At 46.8% G+C, this 27,436-nt stretch overlaps 1 protein-coding gene across 4 annotated transcripts in view; it reads right to left on the reverse strand.

Moving 5' to 3' along the window:
* Positions 1-27,436, reverse strand: part of LOC115116179 (zinc finger protein 609-like) — a 98,279-nt gene that overhangs the window by 4,223 nt on the left and 66,620 nt on the right. For 2 of the 4 annotated variants that reach the window (XM_065012322.1, XM_065012325.1), the window contains 5 exons: positions 12,957-13,044; positions 6,977-9,389; positions 6,385-6,757; positions 5,879-6,247; positions 5,463-5,541 (listed from right to left, as the gene is read on the reverse strand). In XM_065012322.1, coding sequence (XP_064868394.1) covers positions 5,468-5,541; positions 5,879-6,247; positions 6,385-6,757; positions 6,977-9,389; positions 12,957-13,044 — 3,317 coding nt within the window. In that variant the 3' untranslated portion in view covers positions 5,463-5,467. The remainder of the gene's footprint in view (positions 1-5,462; positions 5,542-5,878; positions 6,248-6,384; positions 6,758-6,976; positions 9,390-12,956; positions 13,045-27,436) is intronic. The other 2 variants (XM_065012323.1, XM_065012324.1) reach the window with 2 other exon arrangements.

Consider the following 27,436-nt stretch of genomic DNA (forward strand, 5'->3'; position numbering starts at 1 on the left):
ACACTGTTGTACAGTACAGTAGTACTAAGTATTTTCCCAGGGAGCTGTGTATCAGACTGTTGTACAGTAGTACCAAGTCTTTTCCCAGAGAGCTGTGTATCAGACTGTTGTACAGTACAGTAGTACCAAGTCTTTTCCCAGGGAGCTGTGTATCAGACTGTTGTACAGTACAGTAGTACTAAGTATTTTCCCAGGGAGCTGTGTATCAGACTGTTGTACAGTACAGTAGTACTAAGTCTTTTCCCAGAGAGCTGTGTATCAGACTGTTGTACAGTACAGTAGTACTAAGTCTTTTCCCAGGGAGCTGTGTATCAGACTGTTGTACAGTACAGTAGTACTAAGTCTTTTCCCAGGGAGCTGTGTATCAGACTGTTGTACAGTACAGTAGTACTAAGTCTTTTCCCAGGGAGCTGTGTATCAGACTGTTGTACAGTACAGTAGTACTAAGTCTTTTCCCAGGGAGCTGTGTATCAGACTGTTGTACAGTAAGTACAGTAGTACTAAGTCTTTTCCCAGGGAGCTGTGTATCAGACTGTTGTACAGTAAGTACAGTAGTACTAAGTCTTTTCCCAGGGAGCTGTGTATCAGACTGTTGTACAGTACAGTAGTACTAAGTCTTTTCCCAGGGAGCTGTGTATCAGACTGTTGTACAGTAGTACTAAGTCTTTTCCCAGGGAGCTGTGTATCAGACTGTTGTACAGTACAGTAGTACCAAGTCTTTTCCCAGGGAGCTGTGTATCACACTGTTGTACAGTACAGTAGTACTAAGTCTTTTCCCAGGGAGCTGTGTATCAGACTGTTGTACAGTAGTACCAAGTCTTTTCCCAGAGAGCTGTGTATCAGACTGTTGTACAGTACAGTAGTACCAAGTCTTTTCCCAGGGAGCTGTGTATCAGACTGTTGTACAGTACAGTAGTACTAAGTCTTTTCCCAGGGAGCTGTGTATCAGACTGTTGTACAGTACAGTAGTACTAAGTCTTTTCCCAGGGAGCTGTGTATCAGACTGTTGTACAGTAAGTACAGTAGTACTAAGTACTAAGTCTTTTCCCAGGGAGCTGTGTATCAGACTGTTGTGTACAGTAGTACTAAGTCTTTTCCCAGGGAGCTGTGTATCAGACTGTTGTACAGTACAGTAGTACTAAGTCTTTTCCCAGGGAGCTGTGTATCAGACTGTTGTACAGTAAGTACAGTAGTACTAAGTCTTTTCCCAGGGAGCTGTGTATCAGACTGTTGTACAGTACAGTAGTACTAAGTCTTTTCCCAGGGAGCTGTGTATCAGACTGTTGTACAGTACAGTAGTACTAAGTCTTTTCCCAGGAGCTGTGTATCAGACTGTTGTACAGTACAGTAGTACTAAGTCTTTTCCCAGGGAGCTGTGTATCAGACTGTTGTACAGTACAGTAGTACCAAGTCTTTTCCCAGGGAGCTGTGTATCAGACTGTTGTACAGTACAGTAGTACCAAGTCTTTTCCCGGGGAGCTGTGTATCAGACTGTTGTACAGTACAGTAGTACTAAGTCTTTTCCCGGGGAGCTGTGTATCAGACTGTTGTACAGTACAGTAGTACTAAGTCTTTTCCCAGCTGTGTATCAGACTGTTGTGTATCAGAGTCTTTTGCTTGTACAGAGTACAGTAGTACTAAGTCTTTTCCCAGGGAGCTGTGTATCAGACTGTTGTACAGTACAGTAGTACTAAGTCTTTTCCCAGGGAGCTGTGTATCAGACTGTTGTACAGTACAGTAGTACTAAGTCTTTTCCCAGGGAGCTGTGTATCAGACTGTTGTACAGTACAGTAGTACCAAGTCTTTTCCCAGGGAGCTGTGTATCAGACTGTTGTACAGTACAGTAGTACTAAGTCTTTTCCCAGGGAGCTGTGTATCAGACTGTTGTACAGTACAGTAGTACCAAGTCTTTTCCCAGGGAGCTGTGTATCAGACTGTTGTACAGTACAGTAGTACCAAGTCTTTTCCCAGGGAGCTGTGTATCAGACTGTTGTACAGTACAGTAGTACTAAGTATTTTCCCAGGGAGCTGTGTATCAGACTGTTGTACAGTACAGTAGTACTAAGTCTTTTCCCAGAGAGCTGTGTATCAGACTGTTGTACAGTACAGTAGTACTAAGTCTTTTCCCAGGGAGCTGTGTATCAGACTGTTGTACAGTACAGTAGTACTAAGTCTTTTCCCAGGGAGCTGTGTATCAGACTGTTGTACAGTACAGTAGTACTAAGTCTTTTCCCAGGGAGCTGTGTATCAGACTGTTGTACAGTACAGTAGTACTAAGTCTTTTCCCAGGGAGCTGTGTATCAGACTGTTGTACAGTAAGTACAGTAGTACTAAGTATTTTCCCAGGGAGCTGTGTATCAGACTGTTGTACAGTACAGTAGTACTAAGTCTTTTCCCAGGGAGCTGTGTATCAGACTGTTGTACAGTACAGTAGTACTAAGTCTTTTCCCAGGGAGCTGTGTATCAGACTGTTGTACAGTACAGTAGTACTAAGTCTTTTCCCAGGGAGCTGTGTATCAGACTGTTGTACAGTAGTACCAAGTCTTTTCCCAGGGAGCTGTGTATCAGACTGTTGTACAGTAAGTACAGTAGTACTAAGTCTTTTCCCAGAGAGCTGTGTATCAGACTGTTGTACAGTACAGTAGTACTAAGTCTTTTCCCAGGGAGCTGTGTATCAGACTGTTGTACAGTAGTACTAAGTCTTTTCCCAGGGAGCTGTGTATCAGACTGTTGTACAGTAGTACTGTCTGATACACAGCTCCCTGGGAAAAGACTTAGTACTACTGTACAACAGTCTGATACACAGCTCCCTGGGAAAAGACTTTGTTGTACAGTAAGTACAGTAGTACTAAGTCTTTTCCCAGGGAGCTGTGTATCAGACTGTTGTACAGTAAGTACAGTAGTACTAAGTCTTTTCCCAGGGAGCTGTGTATCAGACAGTACTACTGTACAACAGTCTGATACACAGCCCCTGGGAAAAGACTGTACTACTGTGTACAGTCTGATACAGTCTCTGGGAAAAGATACACAGCTACAACCTGGGAAAAGAGCTGTGTATCAGACTGTACTGTACTGTTGTACAACAAAGTCTTTTCTTTTCCCAGTAGTACTAAGTCTTTTCCCAGGGAGCTGTGTATCAGACTGTTGTACAGTACAGTAGTACCAAGTCTTTTCCCAGGGAGCTGTGTATCAGACTGTTGTACAGTACAGTAGTACTAAGTCTTTTCCCAGGGAGCTGGTATCAGACTGTTGTACAGTCAGACTGCTGTGTATCAGACTGTTGTACAGTACAGTAGTACTAAGTCTTTTCCCAGGGAGCTGTGTATCAGACTGTTGTACAGTACAGTAGTACTAAGTCTTTTCCCAGGGAGCTGTGTATCAGACTGTTGTACAGTAAGTACAGTAGTACTAAGTCTTTTCCCAGGGAGCTGTGTATCAGACTGTTGTACAGTACAGTAGTACTAAGTCTTTTCCCAGAGAGGTATCAGACTGTTGTATCAGACTGCTGTGTATCAGACTGTTGTACAGTAGTACTAAGTCTTTTCCCAGGGAGCTGTGTATCAGACTGTTGTACAGTAGTACTGTCTGATACACAGCTCCCTGGGAAAAGACTTAGTACTAAAATGACTTAAATGTAAATGTAATGTAAATGTACAACAGTCTGATACACAGCTCCCTGGGAAAAGACTTTGTTGTACAGTAAGTACAGTAGTACTAAGTCTTTTCCCAGGGAGCTGTGTATCAGACAGTACTACTGTACAACAGTCTGATACACAGCTCCCTGGGAAAAGACTTAGTACTACTGTACAACAGTCTGATACACAGCTCCCTGGGAAAAGACTTAGTACTACTGTACTTACTGTACAACAAAGTCTTTTCCCAGGGAGCTGTGTATCAGACTGTTGTACAGTAGTACTAAGTCTTTTCCCAGGGAGCTGTGTATCAGACTGTTGTACAGTAGAGTAGTAAAGTCCTTTCCCAGGGAGCTGTGTATCAGACTGTTGTACAGTACAGTAGTACTAAGTCTTTTCCCAGGGAGCTGTGTATCAGACTGTTGTACAGTAGTACTAAGTCTTTTCCCAGGGAGCTGTGTATCAGACTGTTGTACAGTACAGTAGTACTAAGTCTTTCCCCAGGGAGCTGTGTATCAGACTGTTGTACAGTACAGTAGTAAAGTCCTTTCCCAGGGAGCTGTGTATCAGAGTGTTGTACAGTACAGTAGTACCAAGTCTTTTCCCGGGGAGCTGTGTATCAGACTGTTGTACAGTACAGTAGTACCAAGTCTTTTCCCAGAGAGCTGTGTATCAGACTGTTGTACAGTACAGTAGTACCAAGTCTTTTCCCGGGGAGCTGTGTATCAGACTGTTGTACAGTACAGTAGTACCAAGTCTTTTCCCGGGGAGCTGTGTATCAGACTGTTGTACAGTACAGTAGTACCAAGTCTTTTCCCAGGGAGCTGTGTATCAGACTGTTGTACAGTACAGTAGTACCAAGTCTTTTCCCGGGGAGCTGTGTATCAGACTGTTGTACAGTACAGTAGTACCAAGTCTTTTCCCGGGGAGCTGTGTATCAGACTGTTGTACAGTACAGTAGTACCAAGTCTTTTCCCGGGGAGCTGTGTATCAGACTGTTGTACAGTACAGTAGTACCAAGTCTTTTCCCAGGGAGTTGTGTATCAGACTGTTGTACAGTACAGTAGTACCAAGTCTTTTCCCGGGGAGCTGTGTATCAGACTGTTGTACAGTACAGTAGTACCAAGTCTTTTCCCAGGGAGCTGTGTATCACACTGTTGTACAGTACAGTAGTACCAAGTCTTTTCCCAGAGAGCTGTGTATCAGACTGTTGTACAGTACAGTAGTACCAAGTCTTTTCCCAGGGAGCTGTGTATCAGACTGTTGTACAGTACAGTAGTACCAAGTCTTTTCCCAGGGAGCTGTGTATCAGACTGTTGCACAGGCCAGTAGTACCAAGTCAGTGCGATTGTAAAGTAAAGCATAATTTCTCATATGTAATGAGGCATAGAAGCTACAGGTAGTCAAAGTACTGCATGTCTACATCTTTTCCCACCATGCTCGCTGTCCATACAGCCACATCTGACCCCAGTATCTATTTGTCTGGCTAATGAGACCGTGATACTCCCATTGGCGTGACCTACTTGTTGTGTGTATGTACTGACGTGTATGTGTAACTGATAGAGACACACTCACACTCATGTTTTAAAAGTATGTAAATTGTAAAATATTTAGTCATTGTGGTTGTATGTGTCAGACCCCAGTAAGACGGTCTCCATTGGCGCCGTCTATGACACAGTTTGGTTAGTGTGTACACAGTACCAAGTATTTGGTGTGATACCGTCCATTTGGTTATTGAACTGCGCTCTATGTCTGCTAATGTATTTTTCTCTTTAAGATCCATTTTATTCTGTTTGTGTGCCTGTCCGTCTGTCTGACTAGGGGCCTTACCGTTTTCATCTCCGCGCCGGGGGGTAGAGGGAGGGGGCTGCGGCTTGCTGACTGGCAACAATAGCTGATGACGAGAGACCTGTGCGAGGCGGAAAATGTATGTACATCAGTCGGGGAGGGTGCATCAGTCGGGGAGGGTGCACCAGTCGGGGAGGGTGCACCAGTCGGGGAGGGTGCACCAGTCGGGGAGGGTGCACCAGTCGGGGAGGGTGCACCAGTCGGGGAGGGTGCACCAGTCGGGGAGGGTGCACCAGTCGGGGAGGGTGCATCAGTCGGGGAGGGTGCATCAGTCGGGGAGGGTGCATCAGTCGGGGAGGGTGCATCAGTCGGGGAGGGTACATCAGTTGTGTATCAGTAAGAGTTTCCGAAAGCCTTGTCAGTCATAATAGTAAAAGTGGTGATTGGCTGCGACTGACCTGTAGTGTAGGACAGATCATACTGGCCCGAGAGCAGCGGGTATCCCAGGTGGTGATGGGAGGGCATGATGCGCTGGGAGGGCGAGGAGCGTGGCCGCTCCATGTCCCTCTCTCGTTCCCTCTCCCCGCCGCTCCTCTCTCCCCTGTCCCTCTCATGGGACGGCTTGTCGCCCACCGTGGGGGACTTGCTCTTGTACTGGCTGGCGTGCTGCTGCAGGATGTCCAGGGCCTTGGAGTCCACCGAAGCTGCCTTGCCGCTCACCGTGGGGCTGGCGCGCGACTTGTCACCTCCCCTCGCCTCCTCCTCACCGCCGGCCATCTTGCCGCCGTAAGGGGAGAACGGATAGCCCGCAGGCAGGTAGGGGGAACCTAACATGGGGGACAGGTCATTGTGTTCATTTGATTCATAGCTTAATATCAAAACATTTGTATAAAGATTTTTGGGGAAAATGCGCATTCACCCAAGTGGTTCCTTTCTATACCAATAGTTGATCTGGTGTGGTTACCTGGGTAATTCTGCATCATGACTGTGGGCATGCCTCTGTACCCGGGGTGGCTGGGGTCATAGCCCTGCCCATAAGGGTAACCATGCATATAGGGCATGTAACTCTGGTGCTGCGCCAGGGCTGAGGAGAACTGCATGTGGGCATTGGCGCGAGGGTCTTTGCCCATGGCCCGTTGGTCCTCAGCAGAAGACGTTCTGGGGTCTGTGCCCTCTTTCGGACCAGCACCATCCTCCTCTTTCGGACCGCCACTCTCCTTGGGCCTGTTGGGCCTGTCGTCCTTTCCTTTGCGGTCGCGGTCTCTCTCTCGCTCTCGATCTCTCTCGTCTTTCCACCGCGGTGGTGGTTGTTGCTGCTCGTCCTCCATTTGGGTCTGCTTGGGGTAGACAGATGGTGTGAATGAGTTAAGTCAGGGATACCTCTCTAAAACAACTCCACAACTCTAGAAGGGCTACAAGTGATCCAAACATGATCTAAAATGAGCATCAATCACCACATTACACTGCAATCATTAACATAATAAAATATGTACAAATAATAGAATATAAGAACACACCTAAGTATGAAAAATAATAGGGCACGTTTTTTTTTTTACCTGTCTGTACCACATGGCTTGCTCTATCCCCGCTCTGGAGTCTAGGCTTGGCTTGGAGTCCTCCTTCCCATGGTGCCCCCCTTCACTCAGCTTCATCTTCAGCCCTTCGGCCTGCTGGGACTTGGATACCTCTCCTTTCAGGCCTGTGGCGGAGGCCTTGGAGGGCTCCGATGGAGAGTCTCTGGTCTTACCCTGGTTCTGTTGGGTCTTGTTGGCCAGGCTGTCCGTCTTTCCAGGGGCCTTGGAGAGAGTGGGCGGCCCCAAGGCCTTCTGCTTCCACTCCTCCTTCATGGAGGCCTCGCGTTCTTTCATGGCCGCCGCGTCAGAGCTCTTCTTCTCCGCCACCGCCGCCCGGTGCTGCTCAGAGATCACCTGGCGCTGGCGCTCCTCGTACTGGTGCCGGTAGGCCGGGTTGGTGTTGAGCAGGTGGTTGTGGTAGGCCTGGTCCGGGTGGTAGGCATACGGGGGTACGTAGGAGTACTGGTTGTAATAGAGAGGCTGCATGTACATGTTGGAGCGCTGTTGGATGACGGACTGCTGCTGCTGTTGTTGATGATGATGATGATGTTGTTGTTGTTGTTGACTGGAGGCGTTCATCTCGGGTTTGCGATCTTCGTGAGGCTCCACTTTGACCTTGTCTTCCACATTCTCCTGTTCGTCCTCACGCTTCACTTTCAATGCCGGACTTTCGGTGTGCGGCATGCCTGAGTTGGCGGCACCAGGGCTCGGGCAGGTGTAGTTGGGCGAGTAGTAGGCCTCATAGCCGGCATAGTACGGAGGCTCCTTGTTGGGCGCCTGGCTGGGAAACAAGGCTTTCTTTGCTCCTTCTCTGATACCTTGGTCCTCCACCTTGACCTTCACCCCCTCCACAAGTCTGCCCTCGCCGTCCTCCCCTGCGTCCGAGATGTCTGAGTATGCCGGGCTGTTGGTCTTGACCGAGGAGTTGTCGGCGGCTCCGCCACCATTCTGGGTGACCACGTGGAGGGGCGTGAGTGGCTGAGGCATTCCCGTGCCCTCTATCCGGCTGGCCACCCCTATGGACAGACTGGGGGCATTGTCGGTGAAGCTGTAGATCTTATCCGCCTCTGCCTTAATGCTGGCAAGACGGCTCTGGTGGGGGTCCGAGGAGCCGTTAAGTAGCCCGTCACCTTTTCCTGGCTCTGAGGACTCAGAGTAGGGACTCTTGCCCTCTTCTGGTTTCCCCCCTTTCCCCGGAGGCTTGGGGCTCTCTGCCTCCTTCCTGCTGTCTCTCTTCTTCTTCTCCTTCTTCTTCTTTTCTTTTGAGGCACCGGAAGCAGGGTTCAGCGCAGCAGGGTTCAGCGCGGCAGGGTCTCCCATCACGGCGGGGGGTTTGGTGGGCTGGGTGCCCTTCATCTGGGGGCTTTTGGGGATGCCCTGTATCATAGGGGGGATCCCTAGAGAAGCATTGGGGTTCCCCCCGGCAGGGAAAGAGGCGGCCTGTAGGGAGTAGAGCTGCTGGGAAGCTACGCTCCCTGGGGGTACAGGCCGGGACGATGACTTCATGTTCTTCTGAGATAGTTTGTCGGTCTTGGACTTTTTCTGGGACTTGGACTTTTCCATGCCGTCGTTGCTGGCCTCGTCGGTGAGACAGGGTCCGTCGTCACAGCCTTCCATCGGTATGCCGCTTGCTTCAGGGTCAGCGTCGCCACCTTTCTTTTTACTCTGTTTGGACCCAAACTTGCCCGGGGAAGGAGACGGACTCTGGCAGTCAAAGCCCCTTCCTTTGGGGGTGACAGACCGTGCAGGAGACAGGCAGCCTTTGTGAGAACTGGAGGCCCCGTTGCAGTTTCCCGGCTCAGGATGAAGCGTGGAGTCCTCCCCGTACTCACTGTCCCCATCCAGGTCCAGCTTGATGTCGTCGTCGTCGTGTGCGCGTGCCTGGTGGTACTTGAGGCCGTTGATGTGCTTGTACTTCTTGTTGCAGCCGGGGTGCGGGCAGTCGATGAGGACCGGCGAGGGACAGTTGCGGTCAAGTGTCGGGGGCTGGGGCTCAGTTTTAATTGAGGGGATGGGGGGAAGGACAGGGGGAAGCGCCCCTCCTCCTCCGCTGTTGGAGTTGGTGCGCATGCGCTTGTTGCCTTTGGTGTCCTCAGAGCTGGAGTTGGGCTCCATGTCTGAGGCAGGTTTGGACTTGCGCTTGCTGGCCGATGAGGGGCTGGCCTTGACGTCCTCTGTGTTGCTGTTGGGTGGCGTGCGGCGCTCCGACGACGTCTGGCTGCCCCGCCGGCCCTTACTGTTGTTGTTGGCGGCACGTGTCTTGCTGGTGCCGCTGCCCTTGTTGTCCGACGAGTTGCTGTTCTCATTGACGGGTGTGTTGCTGTTGGGCCTCATCCTCTTGCCCCGGCCCCGGCCATTCCTCATCTCCAAGTCACTGGTGGGAGACTCACAGAACCTGAGGAGACAAGAGGACGTAGACGTTAGCAAATTACATTACGCATGCCTACATTACGCATGCCTACATTACGCATGCCAAAAACAAACGTCATTTACAAAAGGTTGACTGATAAATGTAGGCAGAATACAAATGACACTAAATAGCTAGGTTTCCATCCAATGCATAACACAATATGTGCATTTTCCACCAGAGATGGGTTTCCATCAAATGAACTTGTTGTGGATAAAAGGCTGTGTGTGATGACATAGTGCACATAAACATATATTTTGTCACAAAACCTATTGGTTTTAGAGCAGGGGTGCCCACTCTGATCTTGACTTTACCCAACAGCTGGCAGATACAGTGTGGGTAGGCTACATGCATTATGAGATTATTATGGAGAAGAGCAATATTATTTGTATTTGTCAAATGGCAGCAAAGCATCGATCATCATGTCACCAGAATATTTATTAGAAAGGAGCATCAAGCTCGTCACCGTGCACTTTCACCACCCTGTGAAGTTCATCATAACTTATTTAATCTGTAGCCTAATAAACTGCATGCTTTCCTGAGTCGTAGTGGGAGGACCACACAACATACGTTTATTTCAATATGATGGTTAATTACATCAATATTTGCGCATAAAAGGCGTTTCGACCTCCATTTCTCACATAATCAATTTCCCCGACACAAAAAGATCCCACCATGTCGAACAAACAAATAGTCTAGTCACCATTTTTAAAATTGTATCGGCATTTCCTGTTCCCATCAGCCCAGCTGTGACTGTTTTCATGCATCAGGTAATTCATTCACATGAAATGGTTGGAAGGAAACCTGGTTAATGATTTGCTGAAATTCTACATTTCTAGATAAGACAGCAATAAAGTGTGTCTGTATATCAGCAAGCCTTACACACAACTTATGGGCTGGAATTCCTTTTCTGTCTTTCGTTTTGTCCAAATAAAGAGTGAACATTAGTTGCAGAAGGAAGAGGGTGAACATCTACACTATATACACACACAAAAGGTATGTGGACACCCCTTCAAATGAGTGGATTCGGCTATTTCCGCCACACCCGTTGCTGACAGGTGTGTAACATCGAGCACACAGCCATGCAATCTCAGGAAAGCATGCAATCTCCATAGACAAACATTGTCAGTAGAATGGCCTTACTGAAGAGCTCAGTGACTATCAATGTGGCACCGTCATGGGATGCCACGTTTCCACCAAGTCAGTTCGTCAAATGTCTGCCCTGCTAAAGCTGCCCCGGTCAACTGTAAGTGCTGTTATTGTGAAGTGGAAACGTCTAGAAGCAACAACGGCTAAGCCGTGAACTGGTAGGCCGCCACACAAGTTCACAGAACAGGACTGCCAAGTGCTGAAGTGCATACAAATCATCTGTCCTCTGTTGCAACACTCACTAACAAGTTCCAAACTGCCTCGATGCAACGTCAGCACAAGAACGGTTCGTCGGGAGCTTCATGAAATGGGTTTCCATGGCCGAGCAGCTGCACACAAGCCCAAGATCACCATGCGCAATGACAACCGTCGGCTGGAGTGGTATAAAGCTCGCCGCCATTGGACTCCGGAGCAGTGGAAACATGTTCTCTGGAGTGATGAATAACGCGTCACCATCTGGCAGTCCGACGGACGAATCTGGGTTTGGCGGATGCCAGGAGAACGCTACCTGTGCCCCAATGCATAGTGCCAACTGTAAAGCAACAGCATACAATGACAGCTTGGGGAAGGCCCTTTTCTGTTTCAGCATGACAATGCTCCTGTGCACAAAGCGAGGTCCATACAGAAATGGTTTGTCGATTGGTGTGGAAGAACTTGACTGGCCTACACAGAGCCCTGACCTTAACCACATCGACCACCTTTGGGATGAATTGGAATGCTACTGCGAGCCAGGCCTAATCACCCAACATCAGTGCCAGACTTCACTAATGCTTGGGGCTGAATGGAAGCAAGTCCCCGCAGCAATGTTCCAACATCTAGTGGAAAGCTTTTATAGCAACAACGGGGGGGACCAACTCTTAATGCCCATGATTTTGGAATGATATGTTCGACGAGCAGGTGTCCACATACTTTTGGTCATGCAGTGTACCTACCTGCCTGGTAAATCATAAGTAGCATAATTCACATCCCTAAATAGAGTTGGGCCCCCATGTCTCTATGATAATAATGTAATTATCCCAGCAATGAAGGTTAACAGTCCGTGACAAAGACACCAGGGCCTGGGATGACTCATAACTTCCCCCTCCAATCACTCCAAACTATTTCACCAGCAGCAGGGGATGAGAGTAAATCCGTAGGCCCTCGGAGATGGAGGAATTCAGACTCATTAGTCATTACTCATCGTGGAGCTGGAGAGCCTGCGGATTTGGTTTCCTGAAAGTTTGTTGAGCTGTTACTTTGCTGAGAGCCTTCAATCAAACTATCACAGTAAGCCCAGCTACAATGCAATTCTGAAAGCCAGTCTGTCACTGTTTTGAGAGTGACTCAAGTTGGCCGTGGATGTGCAGCGCTTGAGTGGTATGGTCTATCAAAAAATGTAAGCTAAACTCTCTGCGGTAGTTAAATGAGATGGGGACTCCAGGAATGAAGATATCTCGTGTAGGAAAAAAAAGAGCATGAGAAAATGAGCCAGTGCTGAGACAATGCTGCTGATAGGCGGTGTGGTCCCACCACGACAGTGGAGAATGTGATACAGTGTTGGGAAAAGCTATTAGCTCAATAATTGGATCCGGCAATCTGGCTTGTTGGAGGATTCTATTTCTATCACTTCCTCTCGGGACGTCAGCAGTTTGCAGAATGTATCTCCGAGCCCAAGTTAAAAGACTACAGTGGATAGACAAGCACTGCTGGCCCCCTAGAGACAGAGGTGAGGACTAATATCCAACAGCTAGCGTGATATAGACGGCAGATTGGTAGATTCATATCGGAGTTCCCTCTTTATGCAAGGAAAGGTGAGAAACCGAGTGCTGGAAGGGTAAATTATTTTTTTAAATGGATATCTGATGTTTGATGGTCCCTGGTAATGCTCTTATTTGACATCAAACACTACTAACTACATGACTTATGATACTGTGTAAAGATTACGGCCAGCGACCATTTTTCAAATACAATTCAGTATATGGAAGCCTAACGTCAATACCTTATTTCAAAATGTTCAGTTGAATCCAGTTAATGAAAGACAAAGTACCAAAATGTGAACCGTCTGGAATAACAGTGGAGATAATGTATGGAGACGTGCTTACCTGGGAGGTGCCCAATCATGTCGAGTACAGTCCAACAGGGTGATAATGTATGGAGACGTGCTTACCTGGGAGGTGCCCAATCATGTCGAGTACAGTCCAACAGGGTGATAATGTATGGAGACGTGCTTACCTGGGAGGTGCCCAATCATGTCGAGTACAGTCCAACAGGGTGATAATGTATGGAGACGTGCTTACCTGGGAGGTGCCCAATCATGTCGAGTACAGTCCAACAGGGTGATAATGTATGGAGACGTGCTTACCTGGGAGGTGCCCAATCATGTCGAGTACAGCCCAACAGGGTGATAATGTATGAAGACGTGCTTACCTGGGAGGTGCCCAATCATGTCGAGTACAGTCCAACAGGGTGCCGACGTAGCTCTTGTTCCTCCAGGTCACATTCACCACCAGCATGCCTGTGGGAAAAGAACACAAGTCTTAATTCGTCATTCATAAGAGTAACGAGACTACTACACATCATCTGGATTAATGATCTCACATTCACACCATAGTGCCAAGACAGAATTTAACAGTTGCTCCATCATTAAGAATGACCTCACGTTGTATTCTTCAATTAACCGGGGCCACCACATCTAACCGGGGCCACCGCATCTAACCGAAGCCACCTCAACTAACCGGGGCTACCGCAACAGCTCCCATTTAAATAGATCAGACAGGGGTTCCTGGGCATACTCTCAAAGCAGAACCCCTATTATAATGTTGTCGGTTCTACATTACTGTTGTCTATTATAATGTTGTCAGTTCTCCATTACTGTTGTCTATTATAATGTTGTAGGTTCTCCATTACTGCTGTCTATTATGTTGTCAGTTCTCCAATACTGTTGTCTATTATAATGTTGTCAGTTCTCCATTACTGTTGTCTATTATGTTGTCAGTTCTACGTTACTGCTGTCTATTATAATGTTGTCAGTTCTCCATTACTGTTGTCTATTATGTTGTCAGTTCTACGTTACTGCTGTCTATTATAATGTTGTCAGTTCTCCATTACTGTTGTCTAATATAATGTTGTCAGTTCTCCATTACTGTTGTCTATTATGTTGTCAGTTCTCCATTACTGCTGCCTATTATAATGTTGTCAGTTCTCCATTACGGTTGTCTATTATAACGTTGTAGGTTCTATATGACCACGGTCTATTATAATGTTGTCGGTTCTACATTACCGATGTCTATTATAATGTTGTAGGTTCTATATGACCACGGTCTATTATTATGTTGTAGGTTCTACATTACCGATGTCTATTATGTTGTAGGTTCTATATGACCGATGTCTATTATGTTGTAGGTTCTATATGACCGGTCTATTATAATGTTGTAGGTTCTATATTTGACTGATGTCTATTATAATGTTGTAGGTTCTATATGACCGATGTCTATTATAATGTTGTAGGTTCTATATGACCACTGTCTATTATAATGTTGTAGGTTCTATATGACCACTGTCTATTATAATGTTGTAGGTTCTATATGACCACTGTCTATTATAATGTTGTAGGTTCTATATGACCACTGTCTATTATAATGTTGTAGGTTCTATATGACCACTGTCTATTATAATGTTGTAGGTTCTATATGACCACTGTCTATTATAATGTTGTAGGTTCTATATGACCACTGTCTATTATAATGTTGTAGGTTCTACATTACCGAGGTCTATTATAATGTTGTAGGTTCTATATGACCACTGTCTATTATAATGTTGTAGGTTCTATATGACCACTGTCTATTATAATGTTGTAGGTTCTATATGACCGATGTATATTATAATGTTATCAGTTCTCCATTACTGCTGCCTATTATAATGTTGTCAGTTCTCCATTACTGTTGTCTATTATAACGTTGTAGGTTCTATATGACCGATGTCTATTATAATGTTGTAGGTTCTATATGACCACTGTCTATTATAATGTTGTCGGTTCTACATTACCGATGTCTATTATAATGTTGTAGGTTCTATATGACCACTGTCTATTATTATGTTGTAGGTTCTACATTACCGATGTCTATTATGTTGTAGGTTCTATATGACCGATGTCTATTATGTTGTAGGTTCTATATGACCACTGTCTATTATAATGTTGTAGGTTCTATATGACCACTGTCTATTATAATGTTGTAGGTTCTATATGACCGATGTATATTATAATGTTATCAGTTCTCCATTACTGCTGCCTATTATAATGTTGTCAGTTCTCCATTACTGTTGTCTATTATAACGTTGTAGGTTCTATATGACCGATGTCTATTATAATGTTGTAGGTTCTATATGACCACTGTCTATTATAATGTTGTCGGTTCTACATTACCGATGTCTATTATAATGTTGTAGGTTCTATATGACCACTGTCTATTATTATGTTGTAGGTTCTACATTACCGATGTCTATTATGTTGTAGGTTCTATATGACCGATGTCTATTATGTTGTAGGTTCTATATGACCGATGTCTATTATAATGTTGTAGGTTCTATATGACCACTGTCTATTATAATGTTGTAGGTTCTATATGACCACTGTCTATTATAATGTTGTAGGTTCTATATGACCACTGTCTATTATAATGTTGTAGGTTCTATATGACCACTGTCTATTATAATGTTGTAGGTTCTATATGACCACTGTCTATTATACTGTTGTAGGTTCTATATGACCACTGTCTATTATAATGTTGTAGGTTCTATATGACCACTGTCTATTATAATGTTGTAGGTTCTATATGACCGATGTCTATTATAATGTTGTAGGTTCTATATGACCACTGTCTATTATAATGTTGTAGGTTCTATATGACCACTGTCTATTATAATGTTGTAGGTTCTATATGACCACTGTCTATTATAATGTTGTAGGTTCTATATGACCACTGTCTATTATAATGTTGTAGGTTCTATATGACCACTGTCTATTATAATGTTGTAGGTTCTATATGACCACTGTCTATTATAATGTTGTAGGTTCTATATGACCACTGTCTGTCTATTATAATGTTGTAGGTTCTATATGACCACTGTCTATTATAATGTTGTAGGTTCTATATGACCACTGTCTATTATAATGTTGTAGGTTCTATATGACCACTGTCTATTATAATGTTGTAGGTTCTATATGACCACTGTCTATTATAATGTTGTAGGTTCTATATGACCACTGTCTATTATAATGTTGTAGGTTCTATATGACCACTGTCTATTATAATGTTGTAGGTTCTATATGACCACTGTCTATTATAATGTTGTAGGTTCTATATGACCACTGTCTATTATAATGTTGTAGGTTCTATATGACCACTGTCTATTATACTGTTGTAGGTTCTATATGACCACTGTCTATTATACTGTTGTAGGTTCTATATGACCACTGTCTATTATAATGTTGTAGGTTCTATATGACCGATGTCTATTATGTTGTAGGTTCTATATGACCACTGTCTATTATAATGTTGTAGGTTCTATATGACCACTGTCTATTATAATGTTGTAGGTTCTACATGACCACTGTCTATTATAATGTTGTAGGTTCTACATTACCGATGTCTATTATAATGTTGTAGGTTCTATATGACCACTGTCTATTATAATGTTGTAGGTTCTATATGACCACGGTCTATTATAATGTTGTAGGTTCTATATGACCACTGTCTATTATAATGTTGTAGGTTCTATATGACCACTGTCTATTATAATGTTGTAGGTTCTATATGACCACTGTCTATTATAATGTTGTAGGTTCTATATGACCACTGTCTATTATAATGTTGTAGGTTCTATATGACCACGGTCTATTATAATGTTGTAGGTTCTATATGACCACTGCAAGATTCTTCGGTAGCACCGATAGTTTTCTTATTTGTATGTAAAATTATTTGCTGTCCTCCGTTTTGACTTTGCTACCAAGCATCAGACTTCCCAGTGAGAAAAAGATGGTGCTACTACAGGGAAAAACACATATGAGGCCTTTGCTTTAGTGATGTGGCTCTGTATTTCATATTCAGCCTGAGGGTGTAACGATCCAGCAGAGCTTAATGATTCTGCTAGGAGCCCTTAGTGGAGTGCCAGAGCAAAGATATTGTTAAATTAATGTCTGATGTTCTGGGCATCAGCAGCCACGCTGCAGGAGAGAAGCAAGAAGCCGACACAGGAATATCCTCAACTTATCTGGTATGTGTCTGACTGTGGCTGACCAGGGGGCTACTGTGTTGTCATTTCGCTGGCGTTAAGTTGGCAGCATTCAGAACCACTAGTTTTTCTAGGCATGCATGGCCAGGCTAGGAGATATATAACCTGGCACAATAAATCCAACTTTAGCTTGAGGTGAGATCATCGAATGGGATGATTTGGTGTGAGACCACACAATAGCCTATATCACACACACACACACACTAGTGGAAATCACAGGTCAGTTTGGAGAATACAAGATTCATCAACACTGATGGGTTAGGAAGTCTGCTACACCTCTCTCCATAACTTTGTTACTCGTCAATGACCACACATAAAATAAAAACATAACTGTTTAAGGCTGATCATAATATGATCTAAAGCTGATGAATTTATGACAGGTGATCATTTTTTTTTAGTTGGCAAATTCAATAATAAAAACACCTACAAAAAAAGCATAGGGTTGCAGACGACAGCAAGTTGTCTCCCGGTTTAAAAACAGCCCAGATGTATTACCCCATAGCCCAGCGCCCGGTGACCTCAGCATGCCGTCTCAGCACTGCAGTAGAAACTAGAGTCTGCAGTGAAGTAACTTGTCTAATAGCACAAGAATGCTGGCTGGCAGCTTCCATTCCTGCACGTATTTTATTAGCTCAGGAAACCTCCCCCCTCTCCCTTTCCTGTGTCGAACCCTCTCCCCTTCATCTAACCTAGTGCAGGTCTCGTCTGTCTTTCTGCTGCAGGACTGCCTCTGGCACTGAAAGTGGTTGCCAGTTGGTGAGCGTAGAAGGCATTTCTACATACGTTTACAGGAACCTGGTGACACTTGGCCACTGGCCCCGTCCTACTCCAGTCCAGATGGTAAACACTAGTGCTCACCCCCAGCCCTTGCTCTTTCAACTGGCACCAACTGGAAAGCATTGTGATGGGCCGGCCAGGCCATTGAGTTTGGCCTTGCGTGACGTGACGTTAGAGGGCTTATCCAGCACCTTTATCACCCTGCCCCCACCCTCTCGACAGACAAGCTAATGCAAAATGATACTGGCAGCCAATACTGGCTGAATAGGAAAAAGCAACTGAACAGCTATGTTGTCTTTGGCATTTTGTCAGCATTTAACTCACTCAGTGACTGTGCTGTGCTCCAATATTGGCAGAATTTGTATGCGCATGTTAATACGTATTAAAAGCAACAAAAAATGTTGATCGAAATACTATCTGCTAAACTGTACAGCTAATCAGGTTAGGAGAGGGGTTTATTGCAGCCGTGTTGGCGTACATATGTCAACATAACATAACTTAATAATCACCAATGTACTCCTTGCCAAAATCCCAATATCAGGACATAACAAATGAAGCAGATCATTTCAACCGTACAGAAGGCAGTTAAACTGACAGGCTGAGGGTGTTTGTAGCTGATTATCGGGAAGACGTGTTTGTGGTCTCTCAGTGTCGTCTCTGGACTTGTTCACAGTAAAAGGACCAGACTGGGTCAGTTAAAAAAACAAGGCCAACCCTTTCAAATGAGAGTTCAGTGGGGGAAGCAGGCAGAGACACCAGTGGTCCACCCTCCCCCTTCTCCCCCTCCCCACCTCACTCCCCCCTTTCCATCAACCTCATTAGGGTTGATGGAAAGCCAAGTGATTGAAACCAACATTAATTAGAACGATTGGCCTGTATTTCACCTCTCATTTCCACTGAGCAACAAAGTGTCCCTGTCCCTAAACCCTCCACCACTGGACTCCTTGGTTCTTGTACACTACTAATGAATAAGACTAATGGCAGAGAATATCAGTCAGGAGGTTGCTCCTGGACGCATGGGTCAACAGCTCCCAGGTCCCCACTGACATGTTTCATTAGGTTACTGGGAGCTCCATAATCAGCTCCCCTGTAGCTGGTCAAGCCTGCTGGCCACAGGGACACGGCCGACCTTTGAACCTCTCCTACTCAACACGCCTTTAGCCGCTTCTCAGCATTCTCCGTCTCCTACTGCGATTATGAAGGTTTAAAGCTAATCGAAGTCCTTCAGGTACCTCAGATTTCTCCTGCTCCACATGGATCAAAATGGCTTTGGCCTTTACTCTGACCATTCCAATCAAAGGGGCAATCTGATATTTCAACCTCTCCCTAACCGAATCCAATAACTACATGTTTCAAGCAGACCGTCACAGTCCCTGTGCCCAAGAAAGCGAAGGTGGCCATGAAGTGCTTCGAAAGGCTGGTCATGGCTCACAGTACCATCATCCCAGAAACCCTAGACCCGCTCCAATTCACATACCATCCCAACCGCTCCACAGATGACGCAATCTCAAACGCACTCCACACTGCCCTTTCCCACCTGGACAAAAGGAACACCTATGTGAGAATGCTGTTCATAGACTACAGCCCAGCGTTCAACACCATAGTGCCCTCTAATCTCATCACTAAACTAAGGACCCTGGGACAAACACACCTCCCTCTGCAACTGGATCCTGAACTTCCTGATGGGCCGCACCCAGTTTTGTAAGGGTAGGCAACACCAAATCTGCCACGCTGATCCTCAACATGGGGTGCATGCTTAGTCCCCTCCTGTACTCCCTGCTCACCAATGACTGCGTGGCCAAACACGACTCCAACAACATCATTAAGTTTGCTGACGATAACGGTGGTAGGCCTGATCACAGACAACGATTAGACAGCCTGTAGGCAGGAGGTCAGAGACCTGGCAGTGTGTTTTCAGGACAACAACCTCTCATCTCAATGTGAGCAAGACAAAGGAGCGGATTGTGGACTACAGGAAAAGGAGAGCCAACCAGGCCCCCATTGACATTGTGGTAGTGGAGCGGGTCGAGAGTTAAGTTCCTTGGTGTCCACATGACCAACAAACTATCGTAGTCCAAACACACCAAAACAGTTGTGAAGAGGGCACGACAAAGCCTTTCTCCCCCTCAGGAGACTGAAAAGATTTGGCATGGGTCCCCAGATCCTCAACAAGTTCAACAGCTGAACCACCGAGAGCATGGTTGCATCCCCGCCTGGTATGGCAACTGCTAGGCATACCGCTAAGATGCTACAGAGGGTAACTGATTATTTTATTTACACCCCCGCCACCTTTATTTTTACAATGCTCCTTCTCGCTGTTTATTATCTATGCATAGTCACTTTCACTAACCTGTACCCTCATAAATTCACTTGGTACCGGTACCCCCTGTATACATTACTGCTGGGGCGGCAGGGTAGCCTAGTGGTTAGAGCATTGGACTAGTGAGCAGAAGGTTGCCAGTTCAAACCCCCGAGCCGACAAGGTACAAATCTGTCGTTCAGCCCCTGAACAGGAAGTTAAACCCACTGTTCCTAGGCCGTCATTGAAAATAAGAATTTGTTCTTAACTGACTTGCCTGGTTAAATACAGGTAAAAATAAAAATACAGCCTTGTTATGGTTATTTTATTGTGTTACTTTTTATTCGTTGTAAATCTTACTTAAGTCTATTTCCTGAACTGCAGGTTAAGGGCTTGTAAGAAAGCATTTCACGTAAGCTCCTCACCGGTTGTATTCGGGGCATGTGACAAATCAAATTGGATTTCATTTGATATGCAGTTGAACAACAAACTGGTCACACCGCCACTTGTTTAGCCCCTTTAAGGTTCAGAGCTAATATGAGTTTGTTACAATCTCATTAACTGCTACAAATGCAGCTAAGCCAAATTATCGATCATTGCATCATGTCACTGAAATAAGAGAAGGTTGAACACATGTCAATCATTCACCAAACGGTTTTATTTAAAGTTTAGGTTTAGAGAAAAGGTTCTGTAAATGACTTTAATAATCCTGCAAAAAGCAGAGAGAAAAAGCTCAATCGTTCATATGCGCCGTACAATCAGCTGAGGTAATTATCACTGTGCACACACACAGCGAGTGACTGATGTAAATATGCCTGCTAATAAGGTTTGTAAACCTCTACGTGTCCCTGTGGGGGTTAAAGTACTTTGCTCACACCAGCCATGTTGCCATGACAGCCTGGTTCATCAAGGGACCGTGGAGATAAGAGGGAACTGAGAAAAATGGTGTGGATACACATCAGTTAACTACAGGGGAATGATACAGGCGTTGTGCTAATACTGGAGCTGGCATTAATGGTGTGCAACAAAAAGCTAGCTAGAAAGATTAAATTCATGTGTCATTTGAAATGGTGAAATACTTTTGATGTGCGCAAGATGCATATCGAACATAGTAGCATTCAAATTAAAATATGAGTCTCAATTTAAAGAACACATCAGTGGCTTTATTCCTTGTGCTGTCAATGTCCGAAAGCATACTAGAACATTGATTTCCCATCAGCCACCATACATTCAAATCAGAGTGGAAGTTGAAATCTAAGGCTTGTTTCATCATGTATTGTCTCACATTCGGGTGATGAAGGGTTAATAGATACATCCGTTTCTATTGGACGCTGTGTGTGTGTAGCACATCCTCAAACTATGACCTCTGTTCAACATTTGATTAACTTGCCATAATAACATTTTCACCAGAAAAGCTAAGTCTGAAAAGGTCATATTTTTCCTTGGTTTGGGTGATATCAGGGTTATTTGTATGCATTTCATATGGTTATAATGTTGTTATAACAGAACAACGTTTTTCTCCTGAAAATGAGCTCCTGTTGGGTCTTATTGTGTGTGCAAGTCACTCTGTACGAATGTGCACTCAACATTGTGAAAGCAACATACAGGAGAGGATAAGTTGATAACGTTTCTATTGAATGTACATGATAAGTTACTTCAGGAGCGGCACTCCACAAACCAATACTGATGTATTGGTTAAATCTCTAAATGTTACATTTCCATGGTAGTTGTGGTGTGTAACATGGTATCTCTTAATGACTTCAGTGGTCAGGGGCCATCTGGGTCCTCTATTGCTTTTATGTCAAGACTATTGTAGTGGGTTAAGGTTGCGGTCTATTGGAGTGAGTTACGGTTGCGGTCTATTGGAGTGGGTTAAGGTTGCGGTCTATTGGAGTGAGTTAAGGTTGCGGTCTATTGGAGTGAGTTAAGGTTGCGGTCTATTGGAGTGGGTTAAGGTTGCGGTCTATTGGAGTGAGTTAAGGTTGCGGTCTATTGGAGTGGGTTACGGTTGCGGTCTATTGGAGTGGGTTACGGTTGCGGTCTATTGGAGTGGGTTACGGTTGCGGTCTATTGGAGTGAGTTAAGGTTGCGGTCTATTGGAGTGAGTTGAGGTTGCGGTCTATTGGAGTGGGTTAATGTTGCGGTCCATTGGAGTGGGTTAAGGTTGCGGTCCATTGGAGTGGGTTAAGGTTGCGGTCCATTGGAGTGGGTTAAGGTTGCGGTCTATTGGAGTGGGTTAAGGTTGCGGTCTATTGGAGTGAGTTAAGGTTGCGGTCTATTGGAGTGGGTTAATGTTGCGGTCCATTGGAGTGGGTTAAGGTTGCGGTCTATTGGAGTGGGTTAAGGTTGCGGTCTATTGGAGTGGGTTAAGGTTGTGGTCTATTGGAGTGGATTAAGGTTGCGGTCTATTGGAGTGGGTTAAGGTTGCGGTCTATTGGAGTGGGTTAAGGTTGCGGTCTATTGGAGTGGGTTAAGGTTACGGTCTATTGGAGTGTATGGAAGAATGCAGTTGTCAGCCAGAAAGAATGGGCCTGCCCTCTGGACAGCATGGAATTTCAATTCCAAATGTGTCTTGTGTGGTGAGCTGCAAGCAGCACTCGGGAAATTGGCCACTTTGACAATTGGACAAAGCCCATTGATATGAAGTGAAGACCACAGAAGGGAGGAGGGAGGGTGGTGAAGGGAAGGAGAGAGGGAGGGTGGTGAAGGGAAGGAGAGAGGGAGGTGAAGGGAAGGAGAGAGGGATGTGAAGGGAAGGAGAGAGGGAGGTGAAGGGAAGGAGAGAAAGTGAAGTGAAGGAGAGAGAAAGTGAAGTGAAGGAGAGAGAAAGTGAAGTGAAGGAGAGAGGGAGGTTAAGGGAGGAGAGAGAAAGTGAAGGGAAGGAGAGAGAGAGAAAGAAGGGGAGAGAGAGAGAGAGAGAAAGTGAAGGGGAGAGAGAGAGAGAGAGAAAGTGAAGGGAGAGAGAGAGGGAGAGAGGGAGAGAGAGAAAGTGAAGGGGAGAGAGGGAGAGAAAGTGAAGGGGAGAGAGAGAGAGAAAGTGAAGGGGAGAGAGAGAGAGAAAGTGAAGGGGAGAGAGAGAGAGAGAAAGTGAAGGCTCAATTGAACATCCATTTAATTATTCCGTTCTTCCTGACATGTCTTCCTCTACTGTTAAAACAAGAGTGATTTTTTCCCTCCCCTTCTTCCTCGCTGGCCAGTGTAGACAGCTACGGCCTCTTGTCAATGTTGGCTCCGGTACATCAAGGGCATAGCACTGAGCAGCTCAACGAGAGCAAGGTGTCGCCCCTTTAGAAAAACACTTCAATGAAGCCTTTGACAGGTGGTGGTGTTGAAAAGAGTAAGACAGCATGGCCGGCAGTGAGCTCCAGAACCCAGAGGACCTTTCATACAACATGCTTCCTCCAAACACTGACAAGAGTCAGCGCTGCTTCAGACTTCTCCCAATGTTTATATGATAATATCCGTTTTGTAGCGACCTCTTTCTGCTCCGACGCCAAATAACTACGGCGGCTAAAGCTAACAGTCTTAATATCCTCCAATGATGTATAAATAATCCAGGAAACCTTCTTCCCAATCAGCTTGTATTATTGATCTATTAAGGCAAGGTGCCTGTGTGACCGCTAGGGGAATAGCCTGCTGTGTGTGGAGAGAGAAAGAGAGGTTGACAGGGGTAACATAGCTTTGGCGTGGGCTGCAGCGTTGGCTGGGAATCAGCGGTGTTCCCTGGCCCTCGGAGTGAGAGGCTTTCTGGGCCGCGCTTCAAGAGCAATACATTTTCATAGCTGACATTTTGGAAGTATCAGCAGCGTGCGAGGCCTGGGAGGGTTGGTCCAGAGGAGACCCTAGCCTGTCACCATATCCACGCTGAGGGATGTGTGTCAGAGGGTTGGTCCAGAGGAGACCCTAGCCTGTCACCATATCCACGCTGAGGGATGTGTGTCAGAGGGTTGGCCCAGAGGAGACCCTAGCCTGTCACCATATCCACGCTGAGGGATGTGTGTCAGAGGGTTGGTCCAGAGGAGACCCTAGCCTGTCACCATATCCACGCTGAGGGATGTGTCAGAGGGTTGGCCCAGAGAGACCCTAGCCTGTCACCATATCCACGCTGAGGGATGTGTCAGAGGGTTGGCCCCAGCCTGTCACCATATCCACGCTGAGGGATGTGTGTCAGAGGGTTGGCCCAGGGCACTGCAGAGGAGACCCTAGCCTGTCACCATATCCACGCTGAGGGATATGTGTCAGAGGGTTGGCCCAGGGGAGACCCTATCCTGTCACCATATCCACGCTGAGGGATGTGTGTCAGAGGGTTGGCCCAGGGCACTGGAGGAGACCCTAGCCTGTCACCATATCCACGCTGAGGGATGTGTGTCAGAGGGTTGGCCCAGAGGAGACCCTAGGCACTGTCAGAGGGTTGGCCCAGAGGAGACCCTAGCCTGTCACCATATCCACGCTGAGGGATGTGTGTCAGAGGGTTGGCCCAGCGGAGACCCTAGCCTGTCACCATATCCACGCTGAGGGATGTGTGTCAGAGGGTTGGCCCAGTGGAGACCCTAGCCTGTCACCATATCCACACTGAGGGATGTGTGTCAGAGGGTTGGCCCAGTGGAGACCCTAGCCTGTCACCATATCCACGCTGAGGGATGTGTGTCAGAGGATTGGCCCAGCAGAGACCCTAGCCTGTCACTATATCCACGCTGAGGGATGTGTGTCAGAGGGTTGGTCCAGAGGAGACCCTAGCCTGTCACCATATCCACGCTGAGGGATGTGTGTCAGAGGGTTGGCCCAGGGCACTGCAGAGGAGACCCTAGCCGGTCACCATATCCACGCTGAGGGATGTGTGTCAGAGGGTTGGCCCAGGGCACTGCAGAGGAGACCCTAGCCGGTCACCATATCCACGCTGAGGGATGTGTGTCAGAGCTCAGCCTTAAAATACCATTCCTGCTCCTCCCTTGGTCTTCATTTCCTGCACTGCAAGCCATCTGACTCAAACACCTCCATGCCAGACTCTCCTCTCTTTTCGCCTCTCTCATGTTCAGGGTTGAATGTGTCAGAGAGAGTGGAGACTGCACCAGCTCCTTGACATGGGTGAAAAGCTAATTGATTCACATACGGATGCATAACTTACCTTTTTAAAAAAAGGTGGCCATTTTGAGGTCAAATCTATCTAGGTTGTTACCTTTAAGCGCAAATTATGTAGGATAAATCATTCATGCTGAGACTAGACATAATATCAGAAGCCTGGGGAAGAGGTGAATCCAGCAGGGCATGTTTTTTGGGGACTAGATTCTTATTTTTCACTTCCCCCACCTCAACCACCATTCCTTCCTCTGGCGCTCTTCATTCCGGTGAGGTGCAGACGTTTAACTGGTGTCTGTTGTTCATTGACTCCCACAAGGGCAAAAGGCAGAGGTGAAAATGCAGCTGTTGTGCGGCATGCTAAACAAGCTACATGCTCGCCACACTGCATGCCTGAGCAGCTCCATGTGAGAGTTGCCATGCAGGAGACAGAACTGCTTAACATCACGGCTAATCACACTGTTCTCTGATTGGCTCTGGGGCTCTGCGTAGCGTTGCTCTGCTCATGCCTTGGTTTACTCATTTGGTTCCCATGTGTTAAGTTGTCTGTTTTTAAGTCTCTCTCGGGGGAGAAGGGGAACATAGAGCCTTGAAAAGGAAAAAGGAGTAACTGGGCTCCAATTAAACCCTAGCCAGTAGGTTGTTGTTCAACTGTGGATAAAACTAGCATAGGATAATCTATGCCATTATAAAATAACATTTGTTCTTACCTGTCTTACCTGACTAAATAAAGAAAAATGTAGAGATGTGTTACAAGCTATGGGGGGGGTTTAAAGTGCTTTTCCCCATGTGACCTCTACCAGAGGACTTGTTTGTTCCACTGTCCACCCACACAGGGTGTCACTGAGATATAGATCTGTCCACTTCAGAGAGACAAAACACTGGCTTCAAAGCGAGGGGATATGCACTCTGGCAACCCCAAATGTTTCTCCAGCGCCGGGGACCATAACAGTCTCCACCTGCAGAACAGAGTGCTTCTCCCAATCCCCCCATTCTGAAACCACTGACCTTCTCCCAATCCCCCCATTCTGGAACCACTGACCTTCTCCCAATCCCCCCATTCTGAAACCACTGACCCCCTCCCAATCCCCCCATTCTGAAACCACTGACCCCTCCCAATCCCCCATTCTGAAACCACTGACCCCCTCCCAATCCCCCCATTCTGAAACCACTGACCCCCTCCCACCTCCTCCCTGCTCTGAAACCACTGACCCCCTCCCACCTCCTCTCTGCTCTGAAATCACTGACCCCCTCCCCCATTCTGAAACCACTGACCCCCTCCCACCTCCTCCCTGCTCTGAAACCACTGACCCCCTCCCACCTCCTCCCTGCTCTGAAACCACTGACCCCCTCCCACCTCCTCCCTGCTCTGAAACCACTGACCCCCTCCCACCTCCTCCCTGCTCTGAAAGACTGACCCCCTCCCACCTCCTCCCTGCTCTGAAACTACTGACCCCCTCCCACCTCCTCCCTGCTCTGAAACCTCTGACCCCCTCCCACCTCCTCTCTGCTCTGAAACCACTGACCCCCTCCCCCCATTCTGAAACCACTGACCCCCTCCCACCTCCTCCCTGCTCTGAAACCACTGACCCCCTCCCACCTCCTCCCTGCTCTGAAACCACCGACCCCATCCCACCTCCTCCCTGCTCTGAGACCACCGACCCCCCTCCCACCTCCTCCCTGCTCTGAAACCACTGACCCCCCTCCCACCTCCTCTGATTCACTGACCCCCTCCCACCTCGTCCCTGCTCTGAGACCACTGACCCCATCCCACCTCCTCTCTGCTCTGAAACCACTGACCCCCTCCCACCTCCTCTGAAACCACTGACCCAGGGAGACAAAGAAAGCTAAGGTAACTGAGCTAAACGACTACCGCCCCGTAGCACTCACTTCCGTCATCATGAAGTGCTTTGAGAGACTAGTCAAGGACCATATCACCTCCACCCTACCCCCTAGACCCACTCCAATTTGCTTAACCGCCCAAATAGGTCCACAGACGATGCAATCTCAACCACACTGCACACTGCCCTAACCCATCTGGACAAGAGGAATACCTATGTGAGAATGCTGTTCATCGACTACAGCTCGGCATTTAACACCATAGTGCCCTCCAAGCTCGTCATCAAGCTCGAGACCCTGGGTTTCGACCCCGCCCTGTGCAATTGGGTACTGGACTTCCTGACGGGCCGCCTCCAGGTGGTGAGGGTAGGTAACAACATCTCCACCCTGCTGATCCTCAACACTGGGGCCCCACAAGGGTGCGTTCTGAGCCCTCTCCTGTACTCCCTGTTCACCCACGACTGCGTGGCCATGCACGCCTCCAACTCAATCATCAAGTTTGTGGACGACACTACAGTGGTAGGCTTGATTACCAACAACGACGAGACGGCCTACAGGGAGGTGAGGCCCCTCGGAGTGTGGTGTCAGGAAAATAACCTCACACTCAACGTCAACAAAACAAAGG

The sequence above is a fragment of the Oncorhynchus nerka genome, linkage group LG27, assembly GCF_034236695.1.
Source record: "Oncorhynchus nerka isolate Pitt River linkage group LG27, Oner_Uvic_2.0, whole genome shotgun sequence".
Lineage (NCBI taxonomy): Eukaryota > Metazoa > Chordata > Actinopteri > Salmoniformes > Salmonidae > Oncorhynchus > Oncorhynchus nerka.